This window comes from Agelaius phoeniceus, chromosome 24 (genome assembly GCF_051311805.1).
Source record: "Agelaius phoeniceus isolate bAgePho1 chromosome 24, bAgePho1.hap1, whole genome shotgun sequence".
Taxonomy (NCBI): Eukaryota; Metazoa; Chordata; class Aves; order Passeriformes; family Icteridae; genus Agelaius; species Agelaius phoeniceus.
Genome location: NC_135288.1, coordinates 7,156,820 through 7,170,690, shown reverse-complemented (window position 1 = coordinate 7,170,690; position 13,871 = coordinate 7,156,820). Strand labels below are relative to the sequence as shown.

At 43.6% G+C, this 13,871-nt stretch overlaps 1 protein-coding gene across 10 annotated transcripts in view; it reads left to right on the top strand.

Annotated features, from left to right (window-relative positions):
* Positions 1–13,871, top strand: part of KIF1B (kinesin family member 1B) — a 78,215-nt gene that overhangs the window by 54,732 nt on the left and 9,612 nt on the right. For all 10 annotated transcript variants that reach the window (XM_077190121.1, XM_077190118.1, XM_077190114.1 and 7 more), the window contains 14 exons: positions 35–153; positions 1,218–1,303; positions 1,451–1,580; positions 1,935–2,094; positions 2,709–2,799; positions 3,340–3,458; positions 3,979–4,034; positions 6,672–6,780; positions 7,355–7,421; positions 8,202–8,286; positions 8,547–8,652; positions 12,211–12,325; positions 12,858–12,991; positions 13,463–13,524. In XM_077190121.1, the coding sequence (XP_077046236.1) occupies positions 35–153; positions 1,218–1,303; positions 1,451–1,580; positions 1,935–2,094; positions 2,709–2,799; positions 3,340–3,458; positions 3,979–4,034; positions 6,672–6,780; positions 7,355–7,421; positions 8,202–8,286; positions 8,547–8,652; positions 12,211–12,325; positions 12,858–12,991; positions 13,463–13,524 (1,439 nt within the window). The remainder of the gene's footprint in view (positions 1–34; positions 154–1,217; positions 1,304–1,450; positions 1,581–1,934; positions 2,095–2,708; positions 2,800–3,339; positions 3,459–3,978; positions 4,035–6,671; positions 6,781–7,354; positions 7,422–8,201; positions 8,287–8,546; positions 8,653–12,210; positions 12,326–12,857; positions 12,992–13,462; positions 13,525–13,871) is intronic.

Genomic DNA, 13,871 nt, shown 5'->3' with positions numbered 1-13,871 from the left:
AATGCTGGCTGTGTTTCTCTCCTCCTGTCACCAGAGCCTTCGTGTACCTGAGCAATCTGCTGTACCCAGTGCCCCTGATCCACAGGGTGGCCGTGGTCAGTGAGAAGGGCGAAGTGCGGGGCTTCCTGCGCGTGGCTGTGCAGGCCATAGCAGGTGAGACACTGCTGCCTTCAGAGCCAGGCTTGCAAACCAAACCATTCTCCTGATACTCAAACCTGAATCACCTTCATGTTGCAAAGAACACTTGTTTTCTGTTGGTATTGAGATGATTTCATTTGTTGTTTCACCGTATGGGCTGAGCATGAATAAGTCTTGAAATAATGTTACTGAACAAAAGATTTTAAAATTATGATGATGTTGTCCACTGAATTTTATACCTGGCAACTAATGCAACACTGCTTTTTAGGACAGTGGAAGATTTAGCTACTGTCAGTAAGTCAGAAAACTAAAACTAAAGGAAAGCTTTTTCCTTCTGGCACCCAGTATAAACAGTGCAGAAGGGTACCTGCTTTGATCGCTTTGGTGACCTGCATTAAAGTTATATGTAGCAAGTTTTAGCTGTGCTCAAACTATCCCTTTAAATAATGCTCAGAAATGTTCTCCTCTGGGGCCTGGGCAGAGCACGTGAAGAAGTTCCTGAACTTCTGATGGTTTCCAGCATGGTGGGAACAGAAATCAGCAGCAGTTTCCCCCTTCATTGCCTCACTAAAAACGTGGAGACTGGAGCTGCTTTAACACAGTATTTAATCACCAGGAATTCTTTTCAGAAGAGAGGAGCAGATATCCGGGGTGGTACCAGCCTCACCAGTGCTGAGCTGCCATTGTGTGTGTGCCAGAGGTCACTGCAGGTCACTGCTCAGTCCCTGGTGTTTCAGAATGCTCAGTGTGGGGTGGGCTGCTTGGCAGGGCCATGCCTTAGCCATGCTGGTGGGAGCACAGATCCTTCCCATCATTTGCCCTTTCCAGCAGTGGCCAAATGCCAACAGTTCTTGCTTCTTTAGGTAGGGTAACCCTGGAAGCTTCACTCTCCATGGGAACATATAATGAAGCTCAGACTCTGAAGATGTGTAAGAATCACCCTGGCAGGGATTAAAACAAGTGAATTGAAATCCAGTTTAATGTGTACAAAAGTCTAGTTTGGTTTGGTCTCCTTAGCATTGCCTGAATATTTCCAAATAAATATTTATCTATGTTCTTTTTTCCCTGTGTTTTTTTAGCCGATGAAGAAGCCCCAGATTATGGATCGGGTATTCGACAGTCTGGCACAGCTAAAATTTCATTTGACAATGAGTATTTTGATAAGGTAAGAATTCTTAAAATTGATTTAGGTATCTTTGAGTGTAGTAGCTTGTGCTTCTAAATAAAGAACAGATGTTGTAGGGAAAGAAGGGGATGGCAAACTCAGAAAGTGCAGAAGTCTGCTACAGCCACTGTTGTATTTCATTTTCAGAGTGACTTTTCCTCAGTTGCGATGACTCGGTCTGGACTGTCACTGGAGGAGTTAAGGATTGTGGAAGGGCAAGGACAGAATTCAGAGGTTACCACTCCTCCAGAGGAGATCAACAGAATGAATGAGCTGGGTAAGCAAGAAATACTTGGTATTTGGAGAACTTTTGGGAAATTTGTGACACTTTCAGTCGGTCATAGAAAGGAGTTCTGAGCGTCCTTCAAGAGTGTCGTGGTTAGGGAGGGGTGTAACCAGCGGGTTGGACATGAGAGATCCTGGTTGAACATGAGAGATTCATTTGAAGAACAGTGCTGAAAAACTTCCCAGATATTTGGATCTTTTGGTTATCAGCAGATTATTTGGGTTTAAAAGGGAAAAAAATGCGATGGGACTAAACTGTCTCCTGAAGAACTATTTCAAGAAAAGAAAGGAGAAAAAAAAAAAGGAAAAAAATTATTTCATGTGGGATTTTTTTTTTCTCCCTAAGACTTGAAGTCAGCCACTTTGGATGGAAAGATGACCATGGAAGGATTCACTGAGGAAATTGGTGATCACCTGAAGCTGGGCAGTGTGTTTACCTTCCGTGTGACAGTGCTTCAGGCCAGCGGCATCCTGCCCGAATATGCAGATATTTTCTGCCAGTTCAAGTAAGAATTTGTCTTCACTTGCATTAGGCAATTAATGGTATAGAGATATGATGAGATAATGATAGAGAGAGCAAAGAACAGTGGGCAGTGGAACTCAGAACTTTTCAGATGGGTGGAGGTGTTGTACAGCAGAGAAAAACACCTTGTCACTTCCTGGAGTTCTTGGTCCTCACTTTCTCTTAAGCAGATGTCAAGGATTAAAGTTTTGCAGAAAGGAATTAGGAATCAAAGTGGACTCATAAGTTTATAGATATCTTGGGGTTTTAAGCTTTTAATGTGAAAAATTTAATACTAGATTGTACACACACCCATTTGAATGAAAGCTGCATGAACCTGGAGGAAATCAGTACTTCTCAAGTGAAAGTGGTCTTAGGCTTGGGTTCTTAAGGAAGAGAATAAAAAGGAGTAATAAAGACATAAAACAAGTACCACAGTTGTGGTCCCACAAGCCCATGGTATGCCCAGCTTTAGGCCATCACTCAACTGCTTCTAAAGTTCCAGTAAAATACATTTCTTTTAGGGTTTTAGGATTTCCTTTCAGGGTTGGATTCAGAGCACAGCAATCTTCATGAAACCATTCTGTGGTGGCTGATTTTTGGTTTCTTTTTTTAAAGCTTTTTACATCGACATGATGAAGCTTTCTCAACAGAACCTCTCAAAAACAATGGCAGAGGGACTCCCCTTGGGTTTTACCATGTTCAGAATGTAAGTAAAGCTTCCTGTGAGCAGTAACTTCCTCTGTCAGCACTGGGAGTTGTGTGTGTCCTTCAAGGCAAGCAGAATTATTAGGAATAGACAGTACTAGGAGTGATCAGGTGAATGATGTAATCCCCATCACAAAACAAAACACAGAATGATTCTTTGTGGCAAATTTAACTCTTCCTTCACCTCTACTTCCTGCCATTGAATTCTGTGTTTCCTTTCCAGGATGAAAACAGTCTAGAGTTCAGGAAATAAAATATACATGTGAATAGCAGTGCTCATGATCTCAGATGAGCTGGATATATCTATTTTTATGAACTGTGTAATGCTTTGCTTACATACAGCCTCCTCTTCTTCTACTTGAAATGCCTGATACTGAGGCTTTAATTTCCTCCTTTCTTGGAGAGTAGAATTAATGCCTAAACCAGAAGAGAATGCAGTTGCTTTTACTGTGAGTGACACTAAGTGATATGAAAAATACAGACTCCTAAAAGAGATTTCCTTTTTTGAATGTCTCATTTTCTTTCCTTACTCTTGAAACAGATTGCTGTGGAAGTGACAGAATCATTTGTGGAGTACATCAAAACAAAGCCTATTGTCTTTGAAGTCTTTGGACATTACCAGCAGCATCCTCTCCACCTGCAAGGACAGGATCTCAACAGGTATTGGTCACTAGCCTGGCATAAAGGCACGTGGGGATCATGCTCAGGTCATGCAGTTTTTGTACTCCTCAAATTGTGCACCACAGCCTCAGAAGCAGAATCCCTGTGGAGGTGAAAGTGCTGGCAGAGGCCTCTTTACCCAGTGCAGTGACTGATGGAATTGTTCTGCCCTGTCAGACATGGAAAGCTGTTCTGCCAGTGCACCCTAAAAACCCCCAGTGATTGGAGACTGCACTGGGAATACTGGGAACTTCAGCAGTGCTCTGTGAGCTCTGGGAAATCTCAGCAGTGCTCCTAGGATTGGTTAAGCTAGAATAGAAAAAGAGCACAGGTTAGTCTGAGAAGTGTGCTGAGCCCCCTTGTTTTCCTGACAGGGGATATTTACCTGTCTTCATAGAATTGGGAGGATATTTTTAGAGACAGTAATAGGTGTGTGTATCCAAAGATGCATGTGTGTGCATTTGTGTATATTTTTTATGTTTAACTGCCTCTGTATTGATAACTCTTTATTTCTCTGTAGCCCTCCTCAGCCTTCTCGAAGATTCTTCCCTCCCCCTATGCCACTGTCAAAGCCAGGTGAGAACAGCTCTGTAATTCTGTACATCACAGGTCTGCTGCTGCAAGTGGAGGTTGTGGTGTATTCCTGAGCCTTCCAGGACACTGAGAAATGTAAATGGAGTGAGTGCTACAGGGGCACTGAACGTCTTTGCTGGCTCTCTGCCCTCTCTATGTTTTATTTTTATTTCTTCTCAACCTCCTCTGCAAGGAGTGCTGCTTAGTTCTTTAGGGGGTAGAATTCCATTCCTGAGGTATTGACCATATGCCCTGAGATCTGGCTATGGCTCTTCCCCTGCTTACTGGGCACTTACTGACTGGAAATTTGCTTATTCATTAATTGTTTCATCTTTTTGCTCTCTCATGTTCTCGTTTAGTGAGTGAGTCTTGTTGAAATGATTCTTGGTTTTCTTTGCTTAATTGGAATAATGCATGCTGAACTCTTTTGTGATTTTTTTTTTCCATTTCACCTTTCATTTCCTCCTCCTCCCTCTTTCTCTCACCTGCATATTTCTACCACCCTTTCTGTGTGTGTGTTGCATTCCCTCTGCAGACCATGAAAGGAAGATTGAGTTGATTAGGTACCTTATGTCTGGCTATGTAAACGTGCATGTGCTGAACACGCTGTCCGAGCATGCCACCGTGCTGGCCTCCTCTGCCGTGGCTGCTTTCCAGGATGGAGCTGACCAGCTGCCACCTTTTCTCTTTCTGCCTGTTCCCAGTTGTCAGAGTGAGAGGGCTCCTAAACGAGATGGTTAGTAGCCAAACTTGGTTAGTAGATGGTTAGTAGCCAAACTTGGTCTGTGATAGATGTAGAAGTAGTTCCAGAATGTGCTTCCAAATTCCTTTTTCCTTCCCCATGTAGTAGTGTTAGGAGTAGAAGCTGCCATGGTTGTGCTCATGGAAGGATGATGCTGTGCTTAAATTTAGGGCTCTTTTAGACAGAACCATTGAGACAGTCTGTGGACTCCAGTGTGCTGGGAGTCACAGGTTTTTGTGTGTCACTGCATCTGTTCCCTGAAACTTCCAGGACCTCTGATTTTTCTGTGTTCTGCATAGAGTTTTGTGATCCTGGGATGAGAGATGCATATGAAAACACAGGCAGGTATAGAGGAAACATTCTGCTGTGTTCTGTACAGGTTTCCTTTTCACTCATCTTCCTTTCCTGCCACTAACAGTGCTGTTCCTCACTTCCATTTGTATTCTGTTTTATTTAACTCCAAAAAAGTCACGCTGATTAATAATTGTACCAGAGCAAGTCTGTGAGAACACCTAGACTCAAGCTTTTATGTTCAGTTAGATGTGTCTTTCTGTTGTTTTTCTCTTCTGATGCTTTTGAATCGCTCTGCTTGGCAATAACCTGGAGTGACTTGTGTGTTTGATGTTCCCCTGGCTGGAGTGAGTTCATGGGCAGCTGCATGAGATGATTGGGTGTAAGGGAGTTACTACCCTGAGTAATGTATGAGAAGGTAAATGATGAGCCTCAAGCTCGCTGCCTCCCAGGGTGGAGCTGTGCTGTGAATAACTGACTCCTGTAAAATCTGTCCCTCTGAGGCAGCTGCTGTTTTACCCAGAAAAGAAACAGATCTCAGAAGAGAGCACCCAGGCACTCCTGCAGGGACCTGCTTTATCTGGGGGCTGTTATGTCCTTCCAGTGCACAGGAAATGAGGTCAGGGTAGAAGCTGAAGGATGCAGAGATGTAAAGGTGGGAGAACCTAAAGAATACCTGAGCAAGGGGGGATTGGGTCTTGAGAGGTAGAAGGGAGAATAATTATGTGGCTTAATAAAAGCAGTGAGGTTAGTATGTGAAAGGAGAAAAAATGGAAGATCAGAGTTACAAAAATCCCAGTCAGAGTGTAAGGAATGAAGCTTTTAAATTACATTTATAAAAATGTAATGAGTGAACAGACAGGAGAAAGCATGTAATGGTAAGTACAAGGTATGATGTGTGAGGGAGTATTAGGTTATTTCTAGAATTTAAGCTGTCTCATTTTTTTTTTTAAACATGGTTTATCCCTACATTTGAATGAAAGGAATTAGAGGGGATCTGGCTGGTTATAGTCACTAATACCAAGAGATAAGGAGCCCAGAAAAATACTTAGGCAGGATTAGGGCTCTGGAATAAGTCTTGTTCTTCCTTTTTACATATACAATATCTTAACTGAGCGATGCAGGGGTCTGGCAGTTTGTAACATGAAGTGATGACTGAAGTTTTAAGTTCTTTTCCTATTGTGTGGGGAAGGTGAAATGGGTACTTTATGGGTGAGTGATGCTGCAGATGAACAGACCTCAGGAATTCTAAACCACCAACTGTCAAGCCATAAAGCAACTGATGCACATTTGAGGAAACTTCTTCTCTGTGGATCTAGAGAAACTGTGTATTTTTCCAGGCTCTTTGGATGCACTTTTGTTCCATTATTTAACTTCAAAATTTTTTTCTATTCTTGTAACTTAGATTTAAAAAACACTTAGAGAAATAATGATTCCTGTAAGCAACATAATTTTCATGGTAAAAGCTGTGGTCTGCTTACATACACAGAATATGTAGGACCTCTGAAATGGCACCTTTCTGTGAGTCCTGAATAGGCTTTACTTGGTCAGTCTTTGTAAACCACTCTTTTTTTCTTCTTTCTTTCTTTTTTTTTTTTTCTTTTCAGTGCCAGCTACAAAGCTGAATACTATGAGCAAGCCCAGCTTGGGCCACAGTGTGAGCAAATACGACCTCCTGGTGTGGTTTGAGATCAGTGAACTGGAGCCAACAGGGGAGTAAGTCCTATATTCATATTGTGGTTAATATTGTGTTTCAAGAGCCATGGTTTATGAGATTTCTGGGTTTTTGCCCTTTGTTCTGTTCAGACCAGGTTGATGTTTAGCAGTCACCATGGTAAGGGCCTGGCTGGTTTGTAGTGATGGGTGTCCAATCTGCTGGCAGGAGTTGTCCCCATTAGAAGGCACTAAAGTGATGGAATTTCTTGCACACTTGGAGGGGTCTTTCCCTGGTGAAGCTCCAGGCACAGGCAGCAGGAAAACTTCCCTGTGTAGGCCATGAGTTTGGATTCTTTGGGACACTGGAGGCTTGATTCCAGTCACATAGCAGCCTCTGCTCAGTGTTCATCTCTGTACAAAGGTTTTCCTGACAGGTCTTCAGGGGTTACATTGAGAAGTGAGTTGCAGTTTTCCATCAGCACTAGGGGTACAGTGGGTGACACTTCCACGAGTCACTGATCTCTAATGCCAGAAGGAGCCTCTCTGGGGAGTGGGTAGAAAGAAACTCTGGTGCCTTCAGGGGCTGCAAGCAGAGGAAGCTGCAGGTACATCTCTGGTTCCCTGTCTCACACAGGTACATCCCTGCTATTGTGGATCACACCGGGGGCCTGCCCTGCCAGGGGACCTTTCTGCTGCACCAGGTACTGAGGGAAGCTGTGGGACAGCCAGCAAGTGCCACCCTGCAGGGAGGGAGGGAGGGAGGGAGGGGATGCTGCTGCCTGGGCTGTGCAGCTCCTTTCCCCCACAGCTGTGCAGTGACAGGCAGCATGTCCCAGTCTGTGCTTGCTCTGCTGGCTTTGGGCTGGAGGAGACTCTGTGGCCCCCAGGATATTGCTGCTCCTGTTGTGCTTATCACTGGGCATCCCACTCATGAAACAGGAAAGCCTTTTAAAAAGCAGGACCCTCTGGGACCAGATTTGTGCCTTCAGTGTTCTCCAGCATCTCTAAGGACACAGAAGGATGATGTGGACTCAAATTCCATTTGCTCTCTCTCACTGCTTGTGGTTATGACACATCATCTATGAAGTGACTGTATCTCAGTGCATCTTAAATTCCTCTTATAATCCTTACTAATATTTTGTCTCTAGCTAGATTATAAAGATAACCCCAGTTAAATATGGTTTATAGGTTTAAAGTTACATTTTTCCTACTCTGTGGAGTGAGGAAGGGGAAGTATTTAATTTCTTTTACATATGAGAATATAACATCCCCTTGAAGTGAATTTTAGGGCCCTGAAACAAAGAGTTGCTTGTTCAGTTACAGATGACATCTAATGATATTATTTAAATCACTTAAATGATATTAAATTATATTAATGATATTATTTAAATTATATTATTTACTTCACTTTTAGAGTACAAGTGCAAAATAGATGTGTGTGTGTGAGCACTTGAGCAGGGTTTTGTTTCTGAACTGCACAGGGAATCCAGCGGAGAATCACAGTCACCATCATCCATGAGAAGGGCAGTGAGCTGCACTGGAAGGATGTGAGAGAGCTGGTGGTTGGTGAGTAAATGTTTGTGTCTTGCTCTGTAAGGAAGAAAAACCATTGCTGGTAATTCCTCTTTGTGTCAGATTCTGTCATTTTTATGAGCACTGCCTGTAGGAGGAGAATTTTGAAAAAGATCCAGAGGAAGAACTTAAGTTTTGCAACTTCCATTTACAGCTGCTTGTTTTTTGTGTAGTCTGAAATTGTATTTGGGAAAACAAATTCCTTTTGTGGTGCAGTTTGAATTTTAATTGATTCCTCCTCCTTCCCTTTCTAGGGCGTATAAGAAATAAAGCAGAGGTAGATGAAGCTGCTGTGGATGCCATTCTGTCTTTGAATATTATCTCTGCAAAATACCTGAAATCCTCTCACAGCTCCAACAGGTAAGTGAATGAAGTGAGCCCTGCAGCAGGAATCTGAAATTTATTTGACCTCTTATGTATTGGCAGTATGTTTGGAAAGCTGGGAATGTGGCTAATTATTAAATGTAGAATTCCATGGGCACAGAACACACAGAAACAGGTAGAGAATGAACATCACTGTCAAATCTTGATCCATGGGAAGGGTTTGCTGACGATGCATCTGAATTATTTTCCACGTGTATGGACCATAAAGGGCAGGTGGAAAGGAACAGCTAAGGGGACCTCAGGACTTAACCCAAAACTTCTAAACTGACATCAGGGTTTGGTGCTGGAATACAGCATTGAAGCACAAGGACAGTTTTGGGAGGTACATCTGTAGATGTGTACATGTTATTCCTGGAGTGAGCATGTGACAGTTTAAGCCAGAGCCATGCTTTGTAAACTCAACTTCATAATTCACAGCTGTATGACAAGTTGAGTCCAGTTCCATGTCCCTGCAGTGTGGCAGCAGCAGCAGGGCCCTGGCTGAGGGGTTTGTGGCTCTGTGTGTCCCTCATTGCTCTGAGGCTCAGACTCCACATTGTTCTGCTGCAGTGTCTGCAACCAAGTGCAGCAGGGCAGAGGGGGCATTGGGCACAGCCTCTCCCTGCTCTGACAGCAGAGTCACTTGGCTTCTCCCTGGCTCTGCTCAGCTGATGCAAAGGAGGAACATCCCTGCCATGGGGCTCTGAGTGGCTTTTTCCAGAGGGGAGGAAAGTTTGAGTCTATCTTTGCTGCACCTGCTGAATGCTGGAGGTGGGATCCTTCCAAGCACTGGAATTCTTCCTTCTCTCTTAGAGGCCTGCACTTTGAATCCCCTGTGGCATTAAAGTCTTTTTGGGATGCTGCTCCTGCCTGTGGGCTCTCTGCCTCCTGGTGTCTGTAAAGGCAGGCAGGGACTGGGGGATTGGCAGTTATTGCCTTCCACTGAGAAGTGGGTATTTTATTGTGTTTGAGTTAATGGATCAATGTAACTGGAAAACAGGGAGACTGCTGCTGGTTTCCTGTCTGATACTCTTGGATTTGCAGTTGGAAAGCCCTGTGCTTTCTGTTCTGTTTCAATCAATTCCTAAGTTCCTACAGAACTGTAGCTCTGGAGTTTGCTGTAAGGGGGGCACCTTGGGTGAGGAATGAGTGGGATGAAGCTGTTGGCCATGTCATCCCAAAATGCCAAGGTTGAAGTTGTGGGATGAGTGCATGGCAGCGTGGTGGAAGGGAATTGAGGCCCTGGTAAGGGATATGTCCTAATGTTTGCTCATTGTCTGCAGACGTGTTTGCTGCTTTCTCTGGGGTTTTCACTTTGTTTTGTTTCTTAGTCCACTTGTTCTGTTCCTCTCAGCTGTTGCTTTTCTGTTCTGCTTTTGGCTGCACTAACCAAAGCACTTTCTATGTTTTTACAGGCTCTTTCTTGATAAGGATATGCCTAGGTATTTTCTGTTTGCTTCCTTTATACATAAAGATTCTTGAAATAGAATGCTTTATGTCCCATTTGTATTGCTGCCACTTCCTTCAGCTTTTACTGAATTCTGTTAGCACAGCTCTTCCAGAAGTAGTCTTCCTCTTCCTCTTCCTCTTCCCTTTCCTCTTCCCTTTCCTCTTCCTCTTCCTTCCCCTTCTCCTTCCCCTTCCTCTTCCTCCTGCTCCTCCTCTGTGTCAGAGGCTTATTCAGGTACAGTTCACTGGGGGACTTGAGAAGGTGAACTTTCCTTCATGTGTGAGAGTAGGAGAATTTCCTTTGTCAGTCTTTCTGATTTTCTTGGTGTGCCATCAAATACAGACCCTTTTTGTAGTCCTTGCTATTTTCTTCCCTTGTTCTGTTTCAAAGAACTAAATTTGGAATTTCTCACTGTCTCTGACTCTGCAACGCTGCTTGTTTGAAGGACCAAGCCAAGGGCTGAATTATGAGGTTACTTGAATTGCTCTGATCAAATGGCAGTGACTGCCATGTGACTGCTCTTCAACCTCTGTTCTGGGGCTGGATTTGCATATGAAATTTAACCATGTGGTTGCCACTCCTTAGTTCAGCAGCTGGCAGAGGAGCCAGGCATGCAGTGGCTGCCCAGGCTGGATTCCCAGTGGGATCACAGCCCAGCATGGCAGCTGCACAGTCTGGGGCACTTTGCACTCTGCTTTCTGTGCTCTGCCTCTGGAAAAGAGAAGGCAGAGTCTTCAGTGCTCCCAATTCACCACCTTTCACTAAAGCTAAGATCCACTTCAGAAGCAGTTTTAACCTGTTTACATTTAACCTGTAACATTTGACCTGTCTCTCCTCTACCCCATGCTTTGTGTGTTCCGTGCTCCCTTTTCCTGCGTGTGCTGTTGGCTGTGCTGAAAGGAGTTTGCTCACTTCTGGTTCTTGTCTCACTCTATAGCTATTGTAGCAAATTCTGGTTTGGGCAGGCAAAGCTGTGTATATTTACCTTCCTGGCTAGAAGAGATCCACTAAAATCCACAGCCTCAAAGCTGTGCTTGACTTTGTCTTGGTGTTTGTCTGAACATCATTTTGCTCCAGAGGGTGGTGGTGTTTCTGCCCTGAGGAGCATTGACACCTGTGTCCTCTCCATGAGGAGAAATCTTGTTTGGCAAATGGTGCACAACTGATGCCAGGGCTACATACTGTGCTTTTTTTCTTGTTTCTTCTACCTCCACCCTGCTGTTTGTCCTTTGTCTTTAATTTCATCTTCTATTTTTCTGAGTTGGGAATAAGTACAGAAACTCTTTGGATATATAACTTATTTTAAAAAAATTATATACATGAAGCACTTTCTTGCTTTTAGTACTACATCATTTGACTCAAAATGAGATAAAAATAGCAAGAGGATTTGGGAGGGAAATTATATAGATGAAGATGAAGATGAAGAATGCATACCTTCTGTATCTGTCACCAGTGTGGAAAGAGGTGCTGAGTTCCTGAACAGGGGCACAGGTCTTCTTTCCAAAGGGACCTTCCTGAAATCAGTTGCTGCCTGTGAGAAAGGAGAAAGCTCATTTCCCCAAGCCCCTGCTAGAGAGGGGAGAGTGTAACAATGCCTTTGGATGTGGTGATTGAGCTGTGCTGTGTGTGATGCTGTCTCTCACTTTTTACTTGAACCTTCTGGGTTGCTGGGGTAGACCTGTGGGAGCTTTCATCTCCTCTCTTTCCTTGTGCCAGACTGAAGAAACATCTTACAGAAGTCCTAAAATATGGTGTAGAAAGAATTTTCCCATGTACTTTTAAGATCCAGCTTAAGATCCAGGGCTGAATTTCAGCAGCAGAAATGAATTTTCTCTGTTTAGAAACAACTGTTCAGTGCTGACTTCCCTGTAGAGTTATGACAGCTTTTGTTTTCTGCATTCCCTCTTTTCTCTTTTAGATGAGTGTTCTCCATGACAGGCAGTGGTCTTTATGCCCACTCTGTTTGAGGTGGAAGTAAATGATCTTGGAAATAAAGAGAAGGTTTTTGCTTGGAGGATGATGTCAGAAAGAGATGCTTTACACTGAGTGATGAGGGGGCTGCAGAGGAACTCTTACTATTGACCTTTCACTGTTCTTCTTTCCAGGACTTTCTACCGGTTCGAGGCAGTTTGGGATAGTTCCTTGCACAACTCCCTGCTCCTCAATCGAGTGACACCGTATGGAGAGAAGATCTACATGACCCTTTCTGCCTACCTGGAGGTGAGACACCAGGGCCTTCCTGCTGGCTATGGACTGTTTGAGACAGGACACAGAGTGTACCCAAGAGAAATAGATCCAAAAGTGATTTCAGTCCTGAAGTCAGTAAGAGTATTTATTCATTTCCTGAGGACAGGGTGGAAAAAATGTAGTCATAGTTAACATCTTGATGTCAAGGTATTACTGCCTTGCAACACAAGAGATACTGCTGGTCTTGCCTTTTTGTGCCTTGTTTTTTCTATCTTTGTATCTGAAAATCCTCTGGAATCAGTGAATATTGCTGTGTAAGTACTGGTGTTACAAACAGTGGCTTAGCTCTTGGCTTGTGTGCAAGACACTGTTGTTCTGTGTAATGAAATCATCTCATGGGATGCACTGAGAAACCTGGCAGTTCTCTTTCCCAGATACACACATGAAAACCCTTCCCCAAGGACCCAAACAGGTTTCAAAAGCTGTCCCAAAGGCTAAGGGCAGCAGTGTAACTCGGCACAGTTGGCTGCAGCCATTCACTCATCCATTGCTGCTGTTCCCTCAGCTTGACCACTGCATCCAGCCTGCAGTGATCACCAAGGACGTGTGCATGGTGTTTTACTCGCGCGACGCCAAGATCTCCCCGCCGCGCTCCCTGCGCAGCCTCTTCGGCAGCGGCTACTCCAAATCCCCAGACTCGTAAGTGCACTTACACCTTTGGTATTTTTGGTCAGTATTTGTGCTTCCTCTTAGAGGATTTAGTTTACTTATTTTTTTCCTTGAAACTTTACCTACTCATAGGTTCTCCAGTCTGGTTTTGAATGTTCTTTCTCACATTTATTTCAGTGGGACTCTGATGGCTTCTCTCTTTTCCATATAAACAGAGCTGGGAAGAGGGATCCATTTTTCAAGTTTGCATCCTGACCTGGAATTTACTGCATCATGTGCTCTTCAAGTCCAGTGCAGGGTGGGGTGGGAACATGGGGGAAATGCCTTTTTTTAGGATCTTGCAGTTCTGGCTATTTTGTGCAAGAGTAGTATTGAAATCTAGTTCTAACTAACACCTATACTTTAAATTCTGCTTTGGGAACCACTGAGCTGAAGCTGAAGCATTTTATTTCTGAATTAATAAATAGTGTATTTTTGCTTCTTCTGCTTTCCTGTGAACAGCAATCGAGTAACTGGGATCTATGAACTGAGTTTATGCAAAATGTCAGACACAGGAAGTCCAGGTAAGCAGCAACTGGGTGATAAATATGATGATAAATATGAAATATTGCAAAAAATTTCTCAGGGAGAATGGAGTAAACATTTCTGTCCTGATCAGAAGCAGTTCCTGTGTTTCATAGGAGCAATGGAACGTTGCTATTCCATAAAATACTTACTCAGGCTTTTACTTTAGACTCAGGTCTGTGTTTACCATTGGTAAACAAGGATTCACTGGAAATCTGATGTTTTCTGACGTGGATAACTCAGGACACTGAGTGCATGTATCACATTATGCCCCTGAGTCTTAGGGCCATAACCCATGGCTCATAACTAACACTTGAGACTGGGTTTTGCAGCAGTAGAGCTTTTT